This window comes from Crocuta crocuta, unplaced genomic scaffold, assembly GCF_008692635.1.
Source record: "Crocuta crocuta isolate KB4526 unplaced genomic scaffold, BGI_CrCroc_1.0 scaffold27, whole genome shotgun sequence".
Classification (NCBI taxonomy): domain Eukaryota; kingdom Metazoa; phylum Chordata; class Mammalia; order Carnivora; family Hyaenidae; genus Crocuta; species Crocuta crocuta.
The window spans coordinates 3,908,279-3,931,260 of record NW_027532250.1 but is presented as its reverse complement, the minus strand read 5'-3'; the positions used below and the strand labels follow the sequence as shown (position 1 = coordinate 3,931,260).

Genomic DNA, 22,982 nt, shown 5'->3' with positions numbered 1-22,982 from the left:
TCTTTCTTTCTTTCGTTCTTTCTTTCTCTCTCTCTTTCTTAATGTTTATCTATATTTGAGAGAGAGAGAGAGAGAGCGCGCACGCGCTTGAGTGGGGGAGGGGCAGAGAGAGAGAAGACACAGAAATTGAAGCAGGCTCCAGGCTCCACGCTGTCAGCACAGAGCCTGACACAGGGCTTGAACCCACAAACCGTGAGATCATGACCTGAGCCCAAGTCAGATGCTTAACAGACGGAGCCACTCAGATGCCCCAAGTGTTCTTTCTTATAGCCATTACTAACACACAGTAATAACATTCATTTTCTACTATCCTATATAATTCATTTCTATATTTTGAACATGGCCTGTCTCTGATCACCTGAACGAAAGCTGTATGAGGATAGGGAATTTTGTCTATTTTCTTCAGCACCTGCCCTTCTTGATCCACTCAGTCCGCCACCCATTCCAGGGTTTGCATTGGCTACTCCAGCTGAGCTCTTCCTCCCCCGACCCCTCAGGCACTGGGTCCTAGAGCTGCCGCTGTAGGTGCTATACTTTGTGGGGCGCTGTGTGCCAACTGTACGCTTCTTGATGTGAAGCACCTTTTCTAATTCATCTTTCTTTTTGCAGTAGCACCTGCAATGGTACAGATTTCGAACAAACAAATGCACACACAAACCTTCTCATTTAGATCCGCTGGGACAGAAGCCCGGCCAGTGACAAGTGCATATGCCTGGAGGGTCTGACAGTTAGGCACAAAGATGGACAGGTGGGGGTCTGCCGGGGCCCCGCAGGGAGGCTGTGAGCTAAACAGGCCTTAGCTAATCAGCAGCAGCTGCTATGCAGGAAAGACGACGCAAGGTCACCAGGACTCTGATTTTACAAGCTCAAGCAAAACAAAAAATCTGATATTGTTGAGTGCAATCCCATAAGTTTTATATGTTGGTTCAATTAAATAAAAATACTGTGTGGGTCAAAAAACCACAAAAAACCAAAAACACCGTATCAGGGATCCCGTCAGTGTATGGACAGTCTTCATCTTACTGTAAGGGAATGTGTTCAGTCACCCTTAGTGGGATAATATTTTCAAGAGGTGACTGGTGATTTTTCCTTCCTGACCTGCAGTCTCCAAATTGTTCCCATTTGCACTGCAAGCTTCTTTCTTTTGCTGGTCCAAACAGGTGGGGACAGTCCCCTGCTAGAGAAAGAATCAGAAGCAAAGGCTGGAAATGCTGAAATTTAGGGAAAGGAGAGGATGCTTAGCAGAAGACTCGAAAGGCTCCACTTGTAATTACAGAACTGGTTCTCCCGGTTGGAAAGAGATGGCCTGAAGGATGCTGGGAGAGAAGGGGGTCGGAGATGGTGAGATAGACAGTGAGGAGGGTTTCTGAGCCGGAGAGAGCCAGCACCAAGGTTGCCAGGGGTCAGGCTGTTGTCCAACTCGTTGTCCAGATCAAATGACCCTCTCCCAGGCCATGAGACTCTGGCTTGGTGAACAGACCCACCACCCAGAGCCCCAGGTACAAAACATTATTGGCTGCTGACCAAGCTGCTCCTCCATCCTTTTCCTTCTTGCTTTCAGAAGCCCATGCCAGTTTCCAGTGATTTCGTATAATTTAAAATGTCACTTATACTAATATGGGATGGGGTTCTTTAGTAAATGAATTCGTAAATGTTTTAAAATTCTGTTTTAATTTCTAACATGGCAAATATTGATGAATATAACCTACCTAAACAGAAAGTCTTTGGGGATCTTCAATAATTTTTAGGAGTGTAAAGGAATCCTCACACACACACATAAAAATAAAAAAACAATTGGCAGGCACAGGCGTCAGGGTACACAGTAATTGCTCAGTAACTGTTGAATAAAGTAATAGTAGTATCTCCTCCTTTATACCGCGAGAATGATCCGGGCACGCACATCTCACATTCTAGGGCCAAGGTCATTGGTTCTTAGCTCTCTTCAGCGTACGCTGATTTCCTACAAAGTTTGGGGCATTGAGGAAAGAGCACTTCCCTTTGGCCCACGCGTGGCCCCCGAGGCCCCGCCCCCAGGCCCGGCCCCGCCCCAGGCCCCGCCCCCAGGCCCGGCCCCGCCCCNNNNGAGCGAGGCAGCCGGGCCGGGACCCTCGGGGAGTCCGGGTCGCCCCTCGCGGTGCTGAGGACGGCCGTGGAGAGCGTGCGGACCCCGCGGCCTCGCGGGGTGAGAAGCCGGAGGCCCCAGTGACCGCGGCTGGCCCTCACGCGGGGCGTCTTACCGGGGCTGTCACATGTCCCCCTCGCAAGTCCACAGGCGTGGGTGCTGCTGGCACCGTCCGTGGCGAGGAAGGAAGCCGACGCCCAGAGAGGTGGAGTCACCTGCCCAAGGTCACGCAGCTGCAAGATGCCGATCGGGACCCTGCATCCCGAGGCTATTTGACCCCAGAGCCCCTGTGTGTAGCCCTGAGCCGCCTGCGTCCACACTCGACGTCTCTGTGCTTCCGGACGAAAACCGTATACATGGAGGTTAGACGATAGTCCAGGGCGTAGGAGCCGTCTGTTTATTATCTCTGGTCCTGCCAGCAACTTAGCAAAGACGGTTTCCTCCCACTTTACAGATGGAGAGATGTAACAGAGAGGTTAGTTGCCTCAACATGACTCAGCTAATAAGCAGAGCAGGAGTTCAGACTCAGGTTTTATTTGGTTTTTCCCCAAGCCCACCTTTTTTCCTCCTAAGCAAGATGAATTTCTGTTTACAGCTCATAATTCCCTCAATGTACCCAGATGCTGAAAAGTATGTAGATAGAAGGCAAATCAGATGGGCAAGGGGCAAGGACATTATAACGTCTCATCATTACTGAGGCTTTACTTTTTACTGTGTGCCAGGCACAGTTCTAAGCGAGTTGCATACGTTATTTTAACCTTACACTCTTTTCAGAGAGAGTCTGCTTTGATCTTTATTTTACAGATGAGGCACTGGAATAACGAAGGCAACGTTAGGATTTAAATCAGCACAACCATTCTAGCTCTTGAGCGTTTTTAACTTCCGTGGCGTCTGATGAGAGCCCCCTGGCTAAAGGGATTTGCCGGCATTCATTCAACTTCAAATTCCTTTGCTCTCCTACTCAGCAATACGCACAGTCTGAGCCACTTGCTTCTATTGTGGGTGCTAAGACCAGCAGCGCCCCAGGCACACCGGCATGAGTTGCTGAGTTGCTCGCTCTATTGGCCTGTCATCCACAAATCCTTACTGAGTACCAGCGCAGGGGTCAGGGTCAGGGTGACTCCGGGGAGTGTGAAACTTTGGGAGATTCACTCCACCTCTGTTTTGTGTTTAAATTGGGTGCTTTGGGGGCACCTGGGTGGCTCAGTCAATTGGTTAAGTGCCTGACTGCAGCTTAGGTCATGATCTCATGGCTGGTGAGTTCAATCCCTGCTTCAGGCTCTGTGCTGACAGCTCAGAGCCTGGAGCCTGCTTTGGATTCTGTGTCTCCATCTCTCGTCTCTCTCTGCCCCTCCCCCACTCACACTCTGTCTCTTTCTCTCTCCTTCAAAAATAAACATTAAAATAAATAAATAAATTGGGTGCTTTGTTAGGTATGGTGTTCAATTCCATAGAAGATACGAGTTGTAAGTTCCACTCTCGCACTTTACAGAAGTGGTAACCGAAGTGCTGAGAGATGAAGCAGATGTAGAAAAATGATTTGAACCTTGGACTTGGCAACATTTTTGATTACCAACACATTTTCATTCGCTCAGTAAACTTTCTGAGCAGGTAATGTGGCACAGTTTCAGTGTAGGGTGACAAGCAGTGATGGGCGGGAATGATGTTCTTATCCCCTCATCCTCAGCGCTGTACGACTTCTGTGCCGGGGGAGGGGCAGGCCTTACTCAGTAGTCCGCCCNNCTCAGTGCCCCCCCCCCCCTCCTCCCCGGAAACTGTGATATTTCCAACTCTGCTAAGACCCATGACAGAAAGGACCTCTGACATGAGGGCTGGAGTGAGGTCTGTTTTGTGACCAAAGAAAGTGTGATCCGGACGCTGACAGAAGGAGAGGAAGAGGAAGTCGGGAAGGGATGAGGCGTTCTGGAGAGGGAGCACCGCTTGCAGAGACCCTGAGTGTGTTTAGGGAGAGGATGGCCAGGGACGCCTGGCTGGCCCAGTTGGTTCAGGGTCCAAACTCTTGATTTCGGCTCAGGCCATGAGCTCACGGTTCCAGTTCTGCACTGGGCTCTGCGCTGATTCTCTCCCTCTTTCTCTCTGCTCCCCCGCCCTCTCAAAATTAAGTAAACTTAAAAAGAAAGGAAGGAAAGAGTACCTAGAATGGTAGAGAATTGGGGAGGTTGAGCCAAGATGGTAAATGAACGTAAACAAGGGTGGGGGAGGGGGCAGAACACGAAGGATTTTCTTTTTTTCCTTTTTTTTTTAATGTTTTATTTATTTCCGAGAGAGAGACAGCGTGAGCGGGGGAGGGTCAGAGAGAGAGAGAGAGAGGGAGACATAGAATCTGAAACAGGCTCCAGGCTCTGAGCTGACAGCACAGAGCCTGACGTGGGGCTTGAACCCACGAACCGCGAGATCATGACCTGAGCCGAAGTCGGACGCTTAACCAACTGAGCCAACCAGGCGCCCCAAGGATTTTCTTCTATATCTTAGTCAAACTGACCTGATAGATGCAGAGTGTTTTCCGGTGCTGCGAGCACTCAGATAGGTGCCCTCTGCCCACCCTGGGAGCAAGCAGGCACGCCAGTGAGTGAGTGTGCAACGTCATAGGGACAGCCCTTTGAGTTTAGTAAAAACTGTTAGCAATTTGGAGTACTTGACATTTGTAACACATTTACATCCCAGTGGATCATGGCTTTTCTAGTGAAAATGTTTAGGTGACGTGATTCAGTCCTTCCCTCTCGTGAGGTCTGCTTTCCAAGATCTGGTTCTTGGCCATCGGCTGGGAACTGAGTGTGTTCGATTTCTGTCTCTGATCCTGAGTACAGGTGTCCCCTCCCCGGAGAGGCCACCTTTGACCTCCCTACCTAAAGAAGCCCCCAGCACTTCCAGCCCCTGAACTAGTTTACGTCCCCATCACGTGTGTCATTCTCTAGCACTGTCTTCTTCGCCTTGTCCTTTGCCCACCGCCTTCGCTCGATTGTAAGCTTACGGGTGCTCACGAGGGTGGCACTCCCTTCTCACTGTGCCGGGCACGTAGCTGTCAGATAAATGACTATAGGCATGAAAAGTGAAGAAAAATACAAAGCAGAACTCTGTCATGGAGACTTGGTAGATGCCTCTAACAACAAAACTAAAGGCAGACTGAAATTGGCCACAACTGCCTTGTAGGTTTTTAGAACTCCTCTGTCAGCGCACATCGTGCTGGTAACAGCCCAGCTCGGGTGGGGCAGGGTCTGCTCACCTCACGTAATTCCATGAGATGCTGATTCTCAAGAAGAGGGTCCAGGGAGTTTTAATTTCCACTTTTCGTCTTGGGTAGTCCTATTTCTCCCTGGCACAGCAGTTTTCTTCGAGATCCTTGTCTCTTCCTCCTCCGCAATGAGTTTTTGGGAAGCGTTATGCAGGAAACAAAGCCCGTAGCTATCATTTATTGAAAGGAGACTCCGTCCGCAGGCCCTGTGCTAGTTGCTCATTTTATCACTCATGCGAGGTAGGAACCACCTTCCCCAGTTTATAGGTAACAACCCTGAGGTGGCTACAGAAATTCACTACTTTATCCACGTTCCTGCTTGCTTGGATTTGAATCGATTCTCACTATTTCCACCACCCTGTGCTGCCTCGAATAAAACCTAACTCCTTACTCTTTGGGTTCTTATGACTTTGTGAGCAGCAGTGAGTATATCTGGCTTCTCTTAAAGCAGAAGCCCCTAACCTTTGGGGGGTGTGAATGCCTTTGAGGGTCTGAGGAAGGCTTCCAGGCCCTTTCAGAGGAACGCAGATCCAGTATATGCCATGCCGCATGCAGTTTTGGGGTAAATGGACTTCCTGGTGTCTGGGGCTCCCCAGTGAAGAGTTAGCCCCTTCATGCCGCAATGAAGCTTCAAACAGTGTAGGAGTGTTCTAGAACAGGAAGAGGAAAACAGAAGCCACTGCTGTTAGTCGTGGAAGGCGCTGACTTCTCACTTCTTGCTGTAAACACAACTCCACTGGGTGGCATACAGTTTACGCACCGACCTCACGCACGCCTCACACCCCACCTATAGCCCTTAACCCCGGGGGAATAAACCACCGTTAAGGAAATGGACTCTGGGCCCCAAGTACATGCTGGGGGTTGCTGGGTGCTGAGACTGCAGTAGGAAACGCCTGCTTTGGAGAGAGAGCCAGATTCCTCCACAACTTCTCAGAAGCTGTGTGTGTGTGAGTCTGTTCAAGCATGATTTACATTTAGATTCAGACCCAATGTATCAGCCTCCGTTGTGTGTCAGGCCAGCCCTGTGGTAGCTGCTTTCACGGGAATTACCCGGTGAAAGCCTCAGGATGACAAATGTGCCTGTAAATACACATTCACGTTTTCAGGGGCTCAGTGTTTCACCTCCGCAGGCCAGCAGGGACTCTCTAGAATCCTCTGTGCCCTGTTTGCTTCGGGAATGGATAGTTCTCATGCAGGCAAAATAACTTGAATGCCAAGATGTCTGAATATGGACTTTGGCTTCTCTAGTGTAGCTCAGCGTTTCCCAACTTCCATATTCATAAAAATCATGCACACAGTTGAATATTCAAAGCGTTATGTATCATGATAGAAAGGATTTGTTCACGATAACCCCTGGGTCACTGATGCATGGGAAGCCGTGGTGTGACTGGGGCCTGGGGCCAGTGAGGGCTGAGTTCTGGGCTTCTTCCTTGACGTTCTGTCCACTGAGCTCCAGTCTTGCTCGACACGGCAGGTTGGCTTTCTGCCTCTGCAGAAATGAGAGTGCACACCTCTTGGGGCGCCAGCGGGGCTTGGTCGAGGGTGTCTGGTTCTTCATTTCAGCTCAGGTCCTGATCTCACAGCTCGTGGGATGGAGCCCTACGCCGGGTGCTGCACTGATAGCATGGAGCCTGCTTGGGATTCTCTCTTTCTCTGCCTCCCCTGCATGCTTGCTCTCTCTCTCTCTCTCTAAATGAATAAATAAGCACTAAAAAAAAGAAGCACATACCTCATAGGTGACTGGTCAGGAGAGACCAGGTAAAAGGATGAGGTGTGGTTGTTGTGAATCATCATCAAAGAGCAAAAATAGTCCTTGCGTGGGTGTGCTGGCGCGCTCTCTCTCTCTGTCTCCCTCCCCTCCCCTGTCTCTCCCCCTTCACTCCCCTCCCCTTCCCTTCCTCCCCCCTCCTTTACTTTATAATCCAGTGCTCTTATTCCTATTTTATAAATGAGGGGAAACTCTAAGAAGAGTGTTGTATTTAATTTTTTTTTTTAATGAGAATCTGATGAAAGTCAAGGACTTCTTCCTGCCTCTTCCAAATGTGCATGATCACGTGCCCACACACATTTCACCTTAAATTTCTAAGAGCTCGTGGACCTGTCTGGACCTGGAGTCAACCTGGGTTGAAATCCAGTTCCACCACTTACTGGCTGTGTGACTTTGGGAAAATTACTTACCCTCTCTGTGCCACACTTTCTCCATCTGTAAAATAGTGCTTATTACTTCCTGATGATCCCATTTCTTTAGATTTATTGGACGATTAGCAGTGATGATAAAGCACTTAGAAAGTTCTTGGTACACGGTAAGAGCTCAATGAATGTTAACTATTGTTTTTATGATTTCATGGATTGTCATTTAAGTACTCTAATTTTCTAATTTAATCACACTAAATATTTTTAAACATTTTGTTTTAATCATGTTATAGTACATTACACTTTATTCTTTTTTTTTTTAAATGTTTGTTTATTTTTGAGAGGGAAAGAGAGACAGAAAGCGAGCAAGAAAGGAGCAGAGAGAGAGGGAGACACAGAATCCGAAGCAGGCTCCAGGCGCCGAGCTGTAAGCACAGAGCCCGATGCAGGGCTTAAACCTATGAACCTGCCCCGAAATTGGACACTTAACTAACTGAGCCACCCAGGCGCCCTAACACCTTATACGTTTTTAGTTAATTAATTAATTTATTTAAAAAATTTTTTTATGTTTATTTATTATTGAGAGACAGAGAGAGTCAGAGCATGAGCAAGGGAGGTGAAGAGAGAGGGGGAGACACAGACTCTGAAGCAGGCTCCAGGCTCTGAGCTGTCAGCACAGAGCCTGACGCGGGGCTCGAACCCATGAACTGTTAGCTCATGACCTGAGCCCAACTCGGATGTTTAACTGACTGAGCCACCCAGGCACCCCACCTTATTTTTTTTTAATATTTATTTTGAGAGAGAGAGAGAGTGAGTGTGTGTGCGCGTGCGCACGTGTGTGTGCAAGCAGCACAGGGGCAGAGAGAGGGCGGGAGAGAGAGTCCCAAGCAGGTTCTGCACTGACAGTGATGCAGGGCTGGGACTCACAGACCATTAAGATCGTGATCTGAGCTGAAATCAAGAGTCGGACACTTAACCGACTGAGCCCCCCAGGCGCCCCTCATTCTTAATGAAGACATGTAAACAGGTCCTGCGTTAAAAGAAACAAAAGGCCACCCGGGTGGCCCAGTCAGTTAAGCGTCTGACTCTTAATTTCTCATCAGGTCATGATCACGTGGTTTGTGAGCTTGTGCCTCGCATCTGGCTCTGCTCTGACAGTGCGGAGCCTGCTTGGGATTCTCTCTCTCCATTTCTTTCTGCCCCTCCCCTGCTCCTGCACATATGCTCGCTCGCTCTTTCTCTCACTCACTCACTGAAAATAAATAAACACTTAAAAAAATAAAAGAAGCATAAATTTTACCATGGATGGAATACAGCCACTGAGATGCATAGTAACCCTGTTGCCAGTGTATCATTTGTGCCGAATGTTAAGGAAACGGTCAGGTTTCCCATGGCCTCAGTTAGCTTATGCAGGCTTTAACTCTGAGAGGAGAAGCCGGTATGAAGCATTCGCCAGAACTTGTTACCACGTCGTCTTTGCTCTGGCTTACCTTGATGACAGATGTTCCAACTCGAGAAATTGTGCTCTTGGCCAAAGTTGGTTGACTTGATTTAGGACTTACTCCTGATTGTTCTTTATATTTGGAATGTTTTTGTAGCTTTGACATTATTCCACCGAATGTCAGAAGAGATCATAGATGTATGAACAAATCTTTTTTTCTATTCTTTAGAAAGAGAGAAGAGAGTGTGAGCAAGGGAGGGGGCAGAGGGAGGGAGAGAGGGTCTTAAGCAGGCTCCACGCTCAGCATGGAGCCCAACACAGGGTTGGATCCCACGGCCCTGGGATTCTGACTTGAGCCACAATTAGGAGTCGATGCTCAACCAGACACTTCAGATGTATGAATGAATCCTGAGCTTGTGGAGCAAAGAATTACAAGGCCTGCGTTTGTGATTGTCTGTACCCCTGTGATTCTCAACTGTACGAGGGCAAATGGTTTATTGAGTTGTTGCAGAGTTCATATACAAAGCTAACCTATAACTTCTCCACTCAAATTAATTCTCCAAAAAATTAAACATTGTTTTTTCAGGCTGCAGAAGATGTCAACGTTACTTTTGAAGATCAACAAAAGATAAACAAATTTGCACGGAATACAAGTAGAATCACAGAGCTGAAGGAGGAAATAGAAGTAAAAAAGGTAGTGAAGAAACGTATCTTATTTAAGGAAAGGAAAAGATCTTTGTCCTATAGGTTTTAAACCTGATCTCCCTGATAGGGGATTATATTTCTCGGGCTCTTTGTTGCAGACGACACAGTCTGTTCTAGTTAGTTTCAGAAGGGAGACCTTGTTTGAGGGATGTGTGAGAACGTACAGATTATTGGCGTGTGAACATTCTGGGCTGAGGCTCCAGGGGCACGTCCCAGAGCCGAGTCTCTGGGGCTGGTGACGGACTCGTCACCAGAGCTCGGATAACCCCCCTCCGCGTGGCCCTGGTGGGGACCTTCTGAGCTCAAGGCCAGTTCCGGTGCATTTGATTGGTGGGGTTTTAAGTTATTATCTGCTTTCGTTATGCCATCAGGCAAGGCAGAGAAACAGAGGTTTGTGCTGTTTGGTTTTTATTCTCCCGGAGGAAGGCAGAATTCCCAAAGCGGAAACTGTGAGGGCGGGGGGCACTCCGAGGGGCCGCGGGCACCTGCTGCAGACACCTGGGGACCTCTAGAGCATGGGGGGGGGTTCGCCCTCAAGCGCTTGCTTCCTTAGGAAATGCCCCCGATCATGTATGGAAGTCTCAGGTTCGTGTGGGAACACCTCTGCGAGAGGGTCCCTCGCGGAGCTGGTGACCCCGAAGTAAAGCGGGCTGTTTCCACTTCTCTCGGGGACTTTGGAGTGTGCTCTTCATTGCCGTGTCCTTTTGTGTTTGCAGAAACAGCTCCAGAATTTAGAAGATGCCTGTGAGGACATCATGCTTGCGGATGACGACTGCCTAATGATACCCTATCAAATTGGTGATGTTTTCATCAGCCATTCTCAAGAAGAAACGCAGGAAATGTTAGAAGAAGCAAAGGTGTGCTGCAATCCTTGCCGGGGCCAGGGAGGCTAGGGGGTGTCCTCACCAAGAACACATCAGTCCCGGGTGTCGGGCCCGGCGGCTGCTGGCTGATGCGCGCTGGGGGGGCTTTTCTGCGTCCCGGGCCTGCTCCGAAAGCCTGGCAGGCTAATCACGTTTAATCCTGGTGGGGGCTCTGAGAGAGAGGACCCCACATCCCGATTCGGAATTGCGGGGTAGAGGCTGGGGAAGGTTATGGACTTACCCCAGGGGACGCGGAGGGAGTGGCCTTTTGTCTGCAGAGCCCATGCTCTGAACTAACTGTGGAGACTGGAATATGATGAGGTGGACAGAAAAATCACCCAGAATCCCGTTTCCCAGAGACAATCATCCATTTTAGAAGAAAGAAAAATTTATTTTTTAGTGTTTATTTTTGACAGTGTGAGAGTGAGGGAGGGGAAGAGAGAGAGAGGGAGACACAGAATCCGAGTACAGGCTCCAGGCTCCGAGCTGTCAGCACAGAGCCCGACTCAGGGCTCGAACTCATGAACTGTAAGATCATGACCTGAGCTGAAGTCGGATGCTCAACCGAGCCACCCAGGCGCCCCACATTCATCCTTAGTTAACATTTTTATATAGTTCTTTTATGTTTTCACCTTCTCTTTTCTCTGTGTAGGCTTGCTTCACATTTTGGTCAGTTCTAAACCTCGTTCTACTTAAAGTTCATTTGTGCAGCAGAAAGTTATCAGGGGCCTGCTCTGGGCCCAGCACACGTGCTTTAAAAACCACATTCTTGGTGACTGTTTAACATGCCAGGGGACCCCATCCTTCTGTTAACATGAATTTGTTTCTAGTATTTTCCTACAGTCGTGTTGTATTGAGCATTCTTACACTTGAATCTTTTTCACATTTAGGAAATTCTTTTAAGGAAATGATCAGACACATAGCATTAGTGGGTCAGAGTATGGATTTATTGACATTTAAGGCATTTGAGATACCGTATGAAATTAGTTTCCAATCCACATGCCCTCTGACTGTCTATGAGAGGAACAGTCACCTTGTACATATGAGAAGCTGATAGAAATCAGCAGTTTCTAATTCCTCTGCTGTGTGCTTGATCAGTCCAGATGTTATTTAAAATGTTAGTCTCCCTTCTTCAAATGCCATAGAAAGCAAAACCTCCTCTGAATTAAACCCACATTTAATAAACCCGTGGGAAGAACTGACCCTTTTACCCCAGAGCCCTTCCACACAGAGACAATGGTGTCTCTCCTTGTGTTTAAACCTTCTCTTCCGTAGTAAAGTTTCATAATTTTGTTCCTTTTCAATCACCCGGAAATAGACTTGTTGGATATATTTCACGACAGTTTCTCGTCTTTGTCCACTGCCATGAACATACCGCCCTCCCTGTCCCCGCAGGTAGGGGACCTTTATTTGGTCACTCATTCATTCGTTCCAGAAGTGTTTGTTGAGTGCTTACTCTGTATCAGGGTCTGGCACAGAGCAGGGCNACAGAATGTGCCTGGCTCCCGCCTGCATGGAGGGTATAGTGCAAATGGAAAGAGAAGGTCCAGCAAGTGAAACTGCTGACGAGTGGAAGGTGGTGTGGACGGAGGCGGCTGTGAGCCTGTGAGCTGGGTTTTCTGGATAGAGAGGTTTTGTCTCCCTTTGTCTCTCTTTTCTCTTTCTTGTCGCCGTGGTTTCAGCAGGCATCAGGGTCCCCCAGAGGGCTTGTGGACAATTTCAGTCGCTGAAATCCCAAGAATCTCCCAATCAGGAGGCCTGGAGTGCAGCCCCCAGATTTTGTTTCCAAGTGATCCGGGGGCCGTACTGGGATTCATTGGCCAGATTTCTAAAAGAATAACACTGTCAGTACTGGGCATTCTTCTGTCCCCGGTACGAACGGCTATGCCCTCTGTGTGATTTCAGAGTTTCTTGGTCCTGTTTACGGAGAAATCCCTTTTTTTGATCTTGGCCAGGAAGGAGCATCTCACATTCCATGCATTTCGTGTGCGCAGTGCTGTTCTGTCTCACAAACGAGCCACCTGTTGCTGCCCTTCTCAGAGTCTAGCTCCAGGGACCTCGCAGTGAGCGGGGAAACTCTGCCAGATTTTGACTATAAGCTGTTATTCTGAGTTACTGGTGGCAGTGCGAATTCTTGTCCTTTCTTCTCCTTTCATAGTTATTTTTGTGGGAAGTTGGGAGAGGCAGGTCAGAAGCGAGGCCTTTGATAAACTGTTTACCAGGAGTGTTTGTATAGTGGCCCTTCCTTTATTAGGATATGACAATTTAGGAATTAATTTTCTTTTATCCATTTGGCTTTTCAATCAGCAAAAACTGAGAACGCAGGCTTGATTTATTCTATAATAAGCAAATATAAATCATGAATTCAGAATAGCTGCGTTCAGACTTGTGGTTTAGATTGAATTATCAGTGCCATTTGGCTGCCTGTCCGAGTTTAGGAAGTTTTTGACCTAAAAATCTCCCCAAATATTACTTCGTCTACAGATGCTCAGAATCTGTCCATTGAATAGAATTAATTTAAACAACTTATTTTTTCCAGAAAAATTTGCAAGAAGAAATTGACGCCCTAGAAGCCAGAGTGGAATCCATTCAGCGGGTGTTAGCAGATTTGAAAGTTCAGTTATATGCGAAATTTGGAAGCAACATAAACCTCGAAGCTGATGACAGTTAAAACATTTTATAATACTTTTTTTTATTTGTTTAATAAACTTGAATATTGTTTAAAATGATAATTTCCCTTCTTCAAATGATATGGAAAGCAAAACTTTCTTTTTTTAAAATTTTCATTTATTTAATGGAAACTTGCCTATTTTCACATGTCTTGCTTATTTATTTTATATTTTTAAAAGAAGACAGTATTCATCTATGTATTTTGCATAACGATTCTATCAAGTGTAGGGGCTTTATGTCATGTTATTAAAATTGGTTAAGCAACCTTTTATGTTTCTAGATTATCATTTAGAATATTTGTGGCAATTTTTACTTCTAAGAAAATTTAACAGTCGGGTCCTGTTACTGATATACCTCTCTTCCAGTCGCTATTGAGAGGTGGTGGAAGCCCTATGGAAAGACCCCATCCTACATCTGACTGCTTACTTCACCCCCAGAACTCTGTCGTATGCTAAAAAAATGTACATATTTCACTTGAATATATGTAATACATGTTGCATCTAGACATGTGTATTTCACATGTCTGTTACATAAATGTCTGTGTTAGATCTTGGTAAAAGATCCAGACAGTGCTGAGACGCGCTGGGGCATGTTGCACTTCCTACATCGAGCAGAATGACAGAAGAAGATTCTAGAAACCAAGAAATGTACCAAGAAGATGAAATATTTAGGGTTGTTTTTAAATTATAAATTTTAGACTTTGTTACAGAGCTCTGTGATGAGTCAGGGTTTATACTGATAACGATGTGGATATTAAGCAGCTAGGTATTTAAAGATAAGGCTTTTTTCTTCAAGAGTGGGTTTATCCCTTACTGCTTTCCCCGGCCCCTCCAAGATACACATTTTGGGATTTGGAAGACCTAAGTTTTGTTCACTTTCCAGCAGATGGCACTAATACGCCAGAATGCCAATGGCAGGGTCATAATGCAACAATGAGGGTATTTCTAGGATTAGATATACCTAATTTTAGAGGTGATGTCACTTTTTAACCTGTAAGGCTAAACAGTGGTATGCCCTGTTTTGGTTCAATATTTAGACGCGATTCAGGCTTAAAGATAAAATATGTTAATCCCAAGATTCTTCAAAACATAAAGGCAGACTTAAATTGCTGCAAAATGTTCCCAAATAGTGATAATTCCGTTTCTAGAAAATGATTCTTACAAGGATATTTTTTCCCACATGCATTTGGTTAGTGCTCAAATTAGTTAGTTAGAGGGGTGAGACGAGAGAGCCCTGAGATGGTGAGCACACTGCCTAGAGAAAGATTTCCCAAGGTGGAGGGTCACCATGGGGGGCAGGGTTGTTAACGCCAGAGGAGGGAGCAGCCACTCCCCACCCCCCCCCACCCCCCCGGCACTCTGCAACTCAGGGAAAGGCTGCCTTCATTTGAAGTGGGACGCAGCCTGAAGTGACAGAGCCAGGGGACCAGACAGTCGGCCTCGTTCTTGCTCTAAAACCCAGCCGGTGCCCACCATCGGCCAAACCCAACTGGAACCCAGAGGTGGTTTGTTGGAGTCCATCTTTCTCTGAGCTGGAGAGGGGTGGTGCCCGGGGGACGTCCGAAAGACACAGCACAGCAGGGTGGCTGTGGCTGAGCCATCTAGAAATTTTAAGAGTGATGCCTTCCCTCACTTCTGTGCCAGAGACTCAATTATGTAACGACTAGGACTTAGCATTTTGTGAGCGCAGGAACAAGTAAGCCGAGCACAAGAAAACAGCTAACTGGGGATGAGGGGCGGGGAGATCATATATTGTTGCTGATTTACCTGGTTTTTCTTTAATTACCCATGAAGTTCTAGGGCCACAGGAATATTTGATTCCCATTTTAAATCCTTTTGAAAACATCCATGAGCCTTATGTCTGTCGGCAGGGCCAGGTGCAGATGTAAACAGCATGTCGCGCATCTGAAGCAAAGCACCTGACATTCAACTCTACCAAGTAGTGGCCACATAGGAGTTTCGTCTGGATTTATCACCACTAACTTTTTTTGGACATTTTTGGACAGGAATCTGATTTTTTTAAAGTTTATTTTTTTATTTATTTTGAGAGAGAGTGTGTGAGCATGGAAGGGTCAGAGAGAGAAGGAGAGAGAATCCCAAGCAAGTTCTGCACTGTCAGCTGGGAGCCTGACGCAGGGCTCGAACTCACAAACTATGAGATCATGACCTGAGCTGAAACCAAGAGTCAGACACTTAACTGACTGAGCCCCCCAGGTGCCCCCTATTTTTACATACAATCACTCAATCATAATTTTTTTAGAGCACGACTTTTTTTTTTTTAAAGCAATGCAGGCTAGAAGACAGAAAATACTTCTAAAACAAATTTGACCACCAGGCAGCCAGTGCAAACTCATGTGCATCGTATGCTATGTCTTACCGAGGCTTTTGACAGGAAATAGATAGTAGATTATTTGTACTGAGAATCATAGGAGCTTGGGCTACAGACTTTAAGTTGTAAGTACCTTGCAAACTTGTCCATTTCTTCCCGTCTCCACAACCACCCTCAGGCTTGTCTAAGTCTTGAGAGCCCTAGTCAAAAGCAGGCTAAGGGAATGCCAATAGAGTTAAGTTTTGACAGCTGGAGGAGTCTGTAAAGGGCTTTGAATAGAAAGGTGAGCTCCCTGATGAGAGCAGTATTTTAGGATTGCTTGTCGGGTTATTAGGTGGGTTTCACCACAAAGAGATGGAGGTGGGGATACCGGACACTCTTGCACTTTCCCTGGTGCGTGGAGACAGTTGACAGAGGACTAGAGAGAAGGAAGCAGGAGCTGAGAGCAGGTGGAGTGTAGATGTGCGGGCAGTGCCGGACAGAGACCAGGGAGAGACCGGGGGCCGAAGTCAAAGAACTTGGTTCTGAGCACAGGGCACCTACAGCCTGCGACAGGTTTTCAAAAAAGTTTTAAAGAATTTCTTGCCACAATAAAAACAGGATCTCACATGAAAATTCCGTTTGGCAACCTCGGGACTGCGTTTCCGAAGGGCCGTCCTCAGCTGCTCCCTCCGTGGACAAAGCCAGCTGTCTCTGATTCAGCCCCAGCCTGCCCCCCTCACTGATACTCCCTGCGCACACCTGTCTTTGACCTTGTGCGCCCTGGCAGCCTGCCGCTGTGATTGCACGGGCGGGGCCGCCAGAAGTGTCTGGCCAGGAGAGGAGCGAGAGTTTGCCTTTGGACCTTGGCAGTTGCTGGCGCAGGAACCAAGGAGATGGGTGACCGGCTATGGCAAAGGTGGGTAGGAACTTTCCTCTACTTTTGGGAAAAGAGTGGTGGGAAACCGGTGGTATGGCTGCTCTCAGGAGAGCTGCCCCTATTTGGTGGCGAAATGTCAAGGCTGAGAAGACAGATCAGCCCAGGTCCAGGTCTAGGGAGCTGGAGCGGGCTGGGGAACCTCCGAGCAGAGAGACCTGTCCTGGGTCCCCGAGGATGGCCGCAGCCAGCCCCCTGGAGCACAGGACCCACCCTGCCCCCACAGGGGGCTCAAGGGAACAGGGCTATGGGGCAGGAATCTGTGTTTGCGTCCCCGCTTCCCAGCTCCCTCGTGAGCCCGGGCCGTCTCCACCCCATGCAGGACTGGGGAGGCATATTTTAGGACCATTCTCATCCTAGAGAGAAGTGCTTCTTAACATTTAAGGCACATACACATCACTGGGGAATTTTGTCAGGATGCAGGTTTTGATCCAGTGGGTTTGGGCTGGGACCTGAGAGTCTGCATCTCTGGCACAGCACGGACTGTGCACTGGACAGCTAACGCAGATTATCACGGCAGGGGACGAGGGAAAGTCCTGGCCAAGGTGACAGCGGCTGCCATTATGATGCAAGACCCAGGGGACGGCAGGATCCTGGAAGTGTTAGGGTGCAACTTTTTTCATAGGAGTGCATCCTGAAAAAAAGATTTCCCCAATCGAGGTAAAATGGATGTTGCCTTCAACAACTATTTTCGTAGAAACTGGGGGTGGAACCCAGTGTTTTAACAAGCCTTCCAGGTGATTCTGACCCAGCTGAAAGAACTAGCCTGGCTCAAATAATTCAGGTCTGTCTGGGGGTTGGGGAAGGAGACTGAGCACCAACGGAGAATTCTTAATGCGTGGTCCTCGCCATGAGAAGAGTAACAAGATACGGGGGCCTCCCAAGAGACTGACCCATCCAGCTTAGGGGTGGAGGGTAGCTAGAGGGGTCATGTTGCTTGCCAGTGGCGAACAGATTATAGAAGATTAAGCAATAGGTGATGGGAGATTCGGAGGCAGCAGGGAGAATTATTTTTACAAGAAAGTTAACGGTGGAGGAAAGGAGGCAGATGCCCATTAATGGCCGTGCAGTGTAGATAGAAGGGCATTTTTCTGGTTTGTTTTTCTTGTTGAGATCAGGGCATATATGAGTCTGCATAGAAGTGGATGGGGAGGAATCCAGGAGAGAAGGTGATGACAAAGTCAGGAGACGTGAGATAGGGGAGCATGGCACCGGAAGAGTCTGTGGAGGAAAGGGAAGCCGCGGTGCTTAGACAAATGACACACTGGAAAAACTCAACATCAGACATACCTTTTGTAGAATTCCTTGAGGACTAACTACTAGAAAAAATGCAGATTCCTGGGGGCTCCTGGGTGGCTCAGTCAGTTGAGCGTCTGGCTTTGGCTCAGGTCATGATCTCATGGTTTGTGCGTTCAAACCCCACGTCGAGCTCTGTGCTGACGGCTCAGAGCCTGGACCCTGCTTTGGATTCTGTGTCTCCTCTTCTCTCTCCCCTCCCCTGCTCGCGCTCTGCTTCTTTCACTCTCAAAAATGAATAAATGTTTTAAAATATTTGAAAAAGAAAAAGAAAAAGTGCAGATTCTGAACAGTGACTAGCTGTGGAGAGAAAGAAGACGGGGATGGTGAGGCCAGGGCAGGAGGCTGGTTTGTGGGTGCAGAGCTGTTTACTTTTGGCGTCACATTCAGTACAGATCCTTGGTTGTACATGAACGCTGTCAACGAGAACAAGCGATTATACAATCCTGTTAGTTACGGCACAAATATAAACGGGAAAAACGTGCCTATTATGAGGTTGTTGCCGATCTCTAACTACATCACTCCCAACATTGTTTCGTGTCATTTGACATAAAGTAGAGCATTGAGACTTTCCATTTTCAAAGGTGGGAAAACAGCAACAATCCAAAACCTGAATCTTTGTTAAAGATTATTCACACACATACTGGGTACAATTTAAAAGTTGGCTGGAAGATTTGGTATAAAAAATTTGAAGGGGGTGCCTGGCTCAGTTGGTTTAAGCATCCAGCTCTTGACTTGGGGTCAGGTCATGATCTCATGGATCATGGGATCGAGCCCCACGTCGGGCATCCAGCTCTTGACTTGGGGTCAGGTCATGATCTTATGGATCATGGGATCGAGTCCTGCATCAGGCTCTGTGCTAATAGCGTGGAGCCGGCTTGGGATTCTCTCTCTCCCTCTTTCTGCACCTCCCTGTGCTCATCCCCTCTCAAATAAAGAAGGAAACATGAACAAAATTAGAACAATAAGTAGGGCTTGTTGGTGTTAAGTGCTCCCCAGTAACTAGTGGTCTGAGAGCATCTCCACTGTGACGTCGACAGACCATTCCAACGAAGGTGACACAGAGCAGCAGCACCCGGTGCGAGCGATATGCTGCCACTGCTCTGAATGCTTCTATGGATTAATTGTTTCTTGTCCTATGATAACCCTTTCAAGTAGGCTCTCTCATTAACCCCCGTTGTACAGATGTGGAGATTAAACTCACCCACACTCCTACAGTTTACCTTGCAAATGGGCTGTTAATGAACGCAGACGCTGTACTTCTGAGATTTGTTTTATGATTTCATTTTGTCTTTTTTTACATACTGAGCAGAATTTCAGAAAGCCTCTCAAATACACATGTAAATGTCTAGTGTATATGGATGAAATAGAAATAGGACATTCATAGAATAGGAAAAGAAAAAAGAATGGAAATGAGTTGAGTGAAACAGGGGAAGTCAATAAATTGGCCATAGAGACCACACGTTAGATTAGCATGCTCTGAGCTTCTGGGCAGGTAGCAAAGGCAAAAACAGAAAAAATGAGTAATACCACATTAGAATGAGGGGTCTATACCAGTATCTCAGGAGACCAACAATGTTTTCAGAGGCCTATCTTCCCCAAAACTCCCCCCGGTGGGCACTAGGTTTGGGCAGTGTGGTAGATGTTGACTTCAACGCCTGGTTCAGAGCAAACACAGGAGCAGAATTCACATGGCTGGTTCGTGTGCAATGCAACAGTTAACCTCAATCCAATGGAAGTGAATCAGAGAGGGTGATAATAACCAGCCAACATCCATATAGCGAGGCATGGCTGGAGCCCTTTATATACATGTATTAATCTAGTCTTCATAATGCTGCAAGGGACAATGGTATCGTAATCACCATCTCTACAGATGAGGAAATGGAGGCCCAGGGAAATTAGGGACCCTGCTTAAGATTCCATAGTCCTTAAGGAGAGGATCCAAGACTCAAATCCAAGCAGTGGAGCTTCACATCTGTGCACCCAACCACTCTACTGCAATCTCAATGTGTGAGTGTAGAATATTCTAGCAATTCCCCTTGATCTAAGGAGAGCCCGTGGTAACTTCAAACCCACCGTTTCCCTTAGAAATGGGTAGGGATTAGAAAGCAGAGCAGTGATGGCCTTGGTCTAGGAGCCACCTTTAAAGACCCCTCTAACTGGGAACAAATTTCAGTTTGATCCATGAGATGAGGGGAGGCATCTGGCCATGCCCACAGAACATCTGGAATCTTGAATTTGGTGTTCTATACCGCTGTGGACAGTAATACTAGGGGAAGGGTCATTACTGTTGGAAAGGGACAATAAATATTAGTCCTAATCTCTGATTTGTTTTGTGATTTTTATCTTTGACATTCACATGCTGCAACTGAGAGTAGTGTTGGTATGGCTGGTAGAGTTTGTCTGGTAGATGTCTATGAGCCCCACAACACCATGGATGCAGATGAGCAAAGGCACTGAGAAACTGAACTGAATCTTCCTTGGAGTGTGATTGCAGTGAAAAACAACCGGCCTGAAGAGGACCTGGATTTCATTAATAATCTACTAATTATTGTTTTTAAATCATTCAGCTCGGATTTAGGAAGTCTGGATTACAAGAACTGGCCATGGCAAAAGGACCGTTATTAGCCCAGCACAAAAAATGGTGACGCTTGTATATAAGCTGACTCTTGACATGGTCCACATGTCTCCGTCCCCATCTTTCCCGCCTTGGCCTGACCTGACCTGACTGCTCATTAGGACTACGGCTCATGGCTCTTAATGAGTCCGCCATCTTCACTCTTGCTACACAGACTTCCTGTAATCCGTCTCCCACCCAGTAGCCAGACAGATGCTTTCAGACTACAAACCTGATGATATCACTCTCTACCCGGCACTCTTCCTCCCTTTCAAAATATTAATGTCACTCCCTGCCCCCCATACACTTGGTGAGATTAGTGGAAAATGCATCGTGTGGCCTGTTTGGTTTGAACCTTGCTGGCGTCTCCATTTCCTCTTTCTTCTCTGCACTGACCCAACTGCCTTTGTTTCAGCTCTCAAATTTGTCATGCTCCTTTGATTATAAGACCTGTGCCCTTTCCAGACACCATGCAACCCCCTCACCCCTCTGTACTTTCACAGCAACCACATGCTAGTCCTTTTTGGCATGTGCAGCTGTTAAATTTACATTTATCTGGGCCGATAATTGCTACATTTTCCTCATTAGGCTGAAGTCAGGGACCATACTGACTTACTGCTCCCTCTATATTCCCAGCCCCTACCGACCGTAAGAACTCAATATTTATAATGATCCAGTAATCCCCTCCTAGGTAGGCATCCAACAGACACGAAGTTTGTGTCTATCAAAAGACAGGTTCAAGAATACTCATAGTAACTTTGTTCTTAGTAGGCCAAAATGGAAAACAATCCAACTTCTATCAACAAGAGAATGGATGCAAGAGAATCCTCTACAGTATATATAGAAAAGAATCAATTACTATGACATGCAAAAACAAACTGATGAATCTCAGAGACATGATGTTACGTGAAAGAAGCCAGACACAAAAGAGGATGTTCTGTATGATTCCACGTACGTGAAGTTTAGAGAAATAGTGGAGCGTAAGGGAAGATCACCTTCTTGGGAAGGATAGTAATAACTACCATTTATGGAGCATGTACTCAAGCATATAAACTACATAAAGTGCTTGATGTGCCTTAACTAGCACGCCCTCCTCAATCCCTATGACTGATTCTTTCATGATGACCATTTATCAGATATGGAAACTAAGGCTCTGTGAGGGGAGAATTCCTTGTCAAAGGCAAGTGCAGAGCTGGGTCCACTCTTGCTCCTCATGACCTCACTGTGTCCAGACAGCGTTGCCCAGAACCAAGGCCGAGGGCTGCCTGAGATTACCCTCATTAAGCAGTCCCGACTGGGCCTGGGGCATGGTAAGAACTCAATCCGTATCGTCTGTTAGGATTAGTTCTATGACAAAATGGAGGCTCAAAGACATTGCTCAAGGTCATATAACTAAGTAACTTTGCACGTGTGCAGTTTCACCGTGAATTCTATTGTGTGGATTGATTCTAAGTGACTTCCATAGTTAGCCTAAATGATTGGCCCTGGTTATGATTTTCCTGGGCACTGAGCACTCTTGGCTTCCTGAGCCTCTTCCCCCATAAGGCAAATATTACAAAGTATATTTTATGACTCCCTTGGCATAAAGACAAATGTAACCCAAGCTGGATTATAGTCATTATTTTTTCTAATTTTAAAAGAAATGAAAACATTTTCATGAGCTCCTAAGGTGCTGTGGGCCGTAGGTGCTATACCCACTGGGCCTAATGGACAAGGTGGGATTTGTCAGGTGCCCGTGATGAAGGTGGTGAATTTCTTTGAGGGTGTCGGGAGCTGGCGGGAGGGAAGTTGTGGTTGAAAAATGCAACTAAAGCCAATTCTTCTTTGATGAATTTTGAAGACAAATTTTTTTTTGAGGGGAAGAGATGTTAACTTCTCATATTCTTTTTAAAATTACCATAGTTACTGTGAGAGATTCAGCCATCAGCATAAAATGACATTTGAGTTCAAATGATAGTGAAGACTTTTTGATTTAATGAAAAAGCAGAAAACAATCCAGAGAAAGAGACTGCAATTCATGGAAATAGTGTTTTGTGTCATTTTACCTGATTTGGAACAGGGTGGGAAGACAGCATTGATCAAATGCTCTGAAATGTTAGAATTTAAATAGGCCTTGATATAAATAATGAATCACGGTTTTGGGCTTTCAAATTACACAATTTTAGTCTCCAGTTAAATAGGAGGTCTGCTGGAGCCAACCTAAATAGAATATGTAGAGACTGTTAGCATCAAGCATCACATAGAATATGTGTTTCCCTGAAAGTTTTAAATTAGCTATTTGCTTTGAGTCTGAGCCATTCTAGAAGGCCTTTGACAAAGCACTGGAAGAAAAAAAAAATCCCCCAAGCAACTTAGATGGTGTTTGTTTGTGGGATTTGAATAGCTTTTAGCTGGTAACTGGTGTTGGTAGCCTTTCATGGAGATCTTTAAAAGCAAACAAACACATAGGGATGGGGAACAGAAGTAATGCACCGAGCAGGTTCTAAATTGTACACAGGACACAACAGGATGCTTGCACATCTTCATTCTGTGCACTTAACGACAGCTGTGTGCCACGCAGAACAATGGGTAAGTGTAAAATATGGGTTAATTTCAGCATGATAGCTGCTGTTAACACAAAACCAAGACAGCACAAAGA

General features: G+C 46.6%; 1 protein-coding gene across 1 annotated transcript; it reads left to right on the top strand.

Annotated features, from left to right (window-relative positions):
* The first annotated feature begins 8,948 nt into the window (after nt 1-8,948).
* PFDN4 (prefoldin subunit 4) lies at nt 8,949-13,188 on the top strand. The gene is made up of 4 exons (XM_077778328.1): nt 8,949-9,044; nt 9,536-9,643; nt 10,371-10,511; nt 13,057-13,188. Exons 1-4 carry the CDS (start codon nt 8,949-8,951, stop codon nt 13,186-13,188), a joined length of 477 nt encoding a protein of 158 aa, XP_077634454.1.
* Nucleotides 13,189-22,982: the final 9,794 nt, after the last annotated feature.

Bases quoted from the DNA above. Each gene is read 5' to 3' on its own strand.
- PFDN4 (XM_077778328.1), top strand. From the start codon at position 8,949: ATGAAGCATTCGCCAGAACTTGTTACCACGTCGTCTTTGCTCTGGCTT. The intron at 9,045-9,535 runs GTTGGTTGACTT...TTGTTTTTTCAG, and splicing joins AAATTGTGCTCTTGGCCAAA to GCTGCAGAAGATGTCAACGT. The intron at 10,512-13,056 runs GTGTGCTGCAAT...TATTTTTTCCAG, and splicing joins AAATGTTAGAAGAAGCAAAG to AAAAATTTGCAAGAAGAAAT.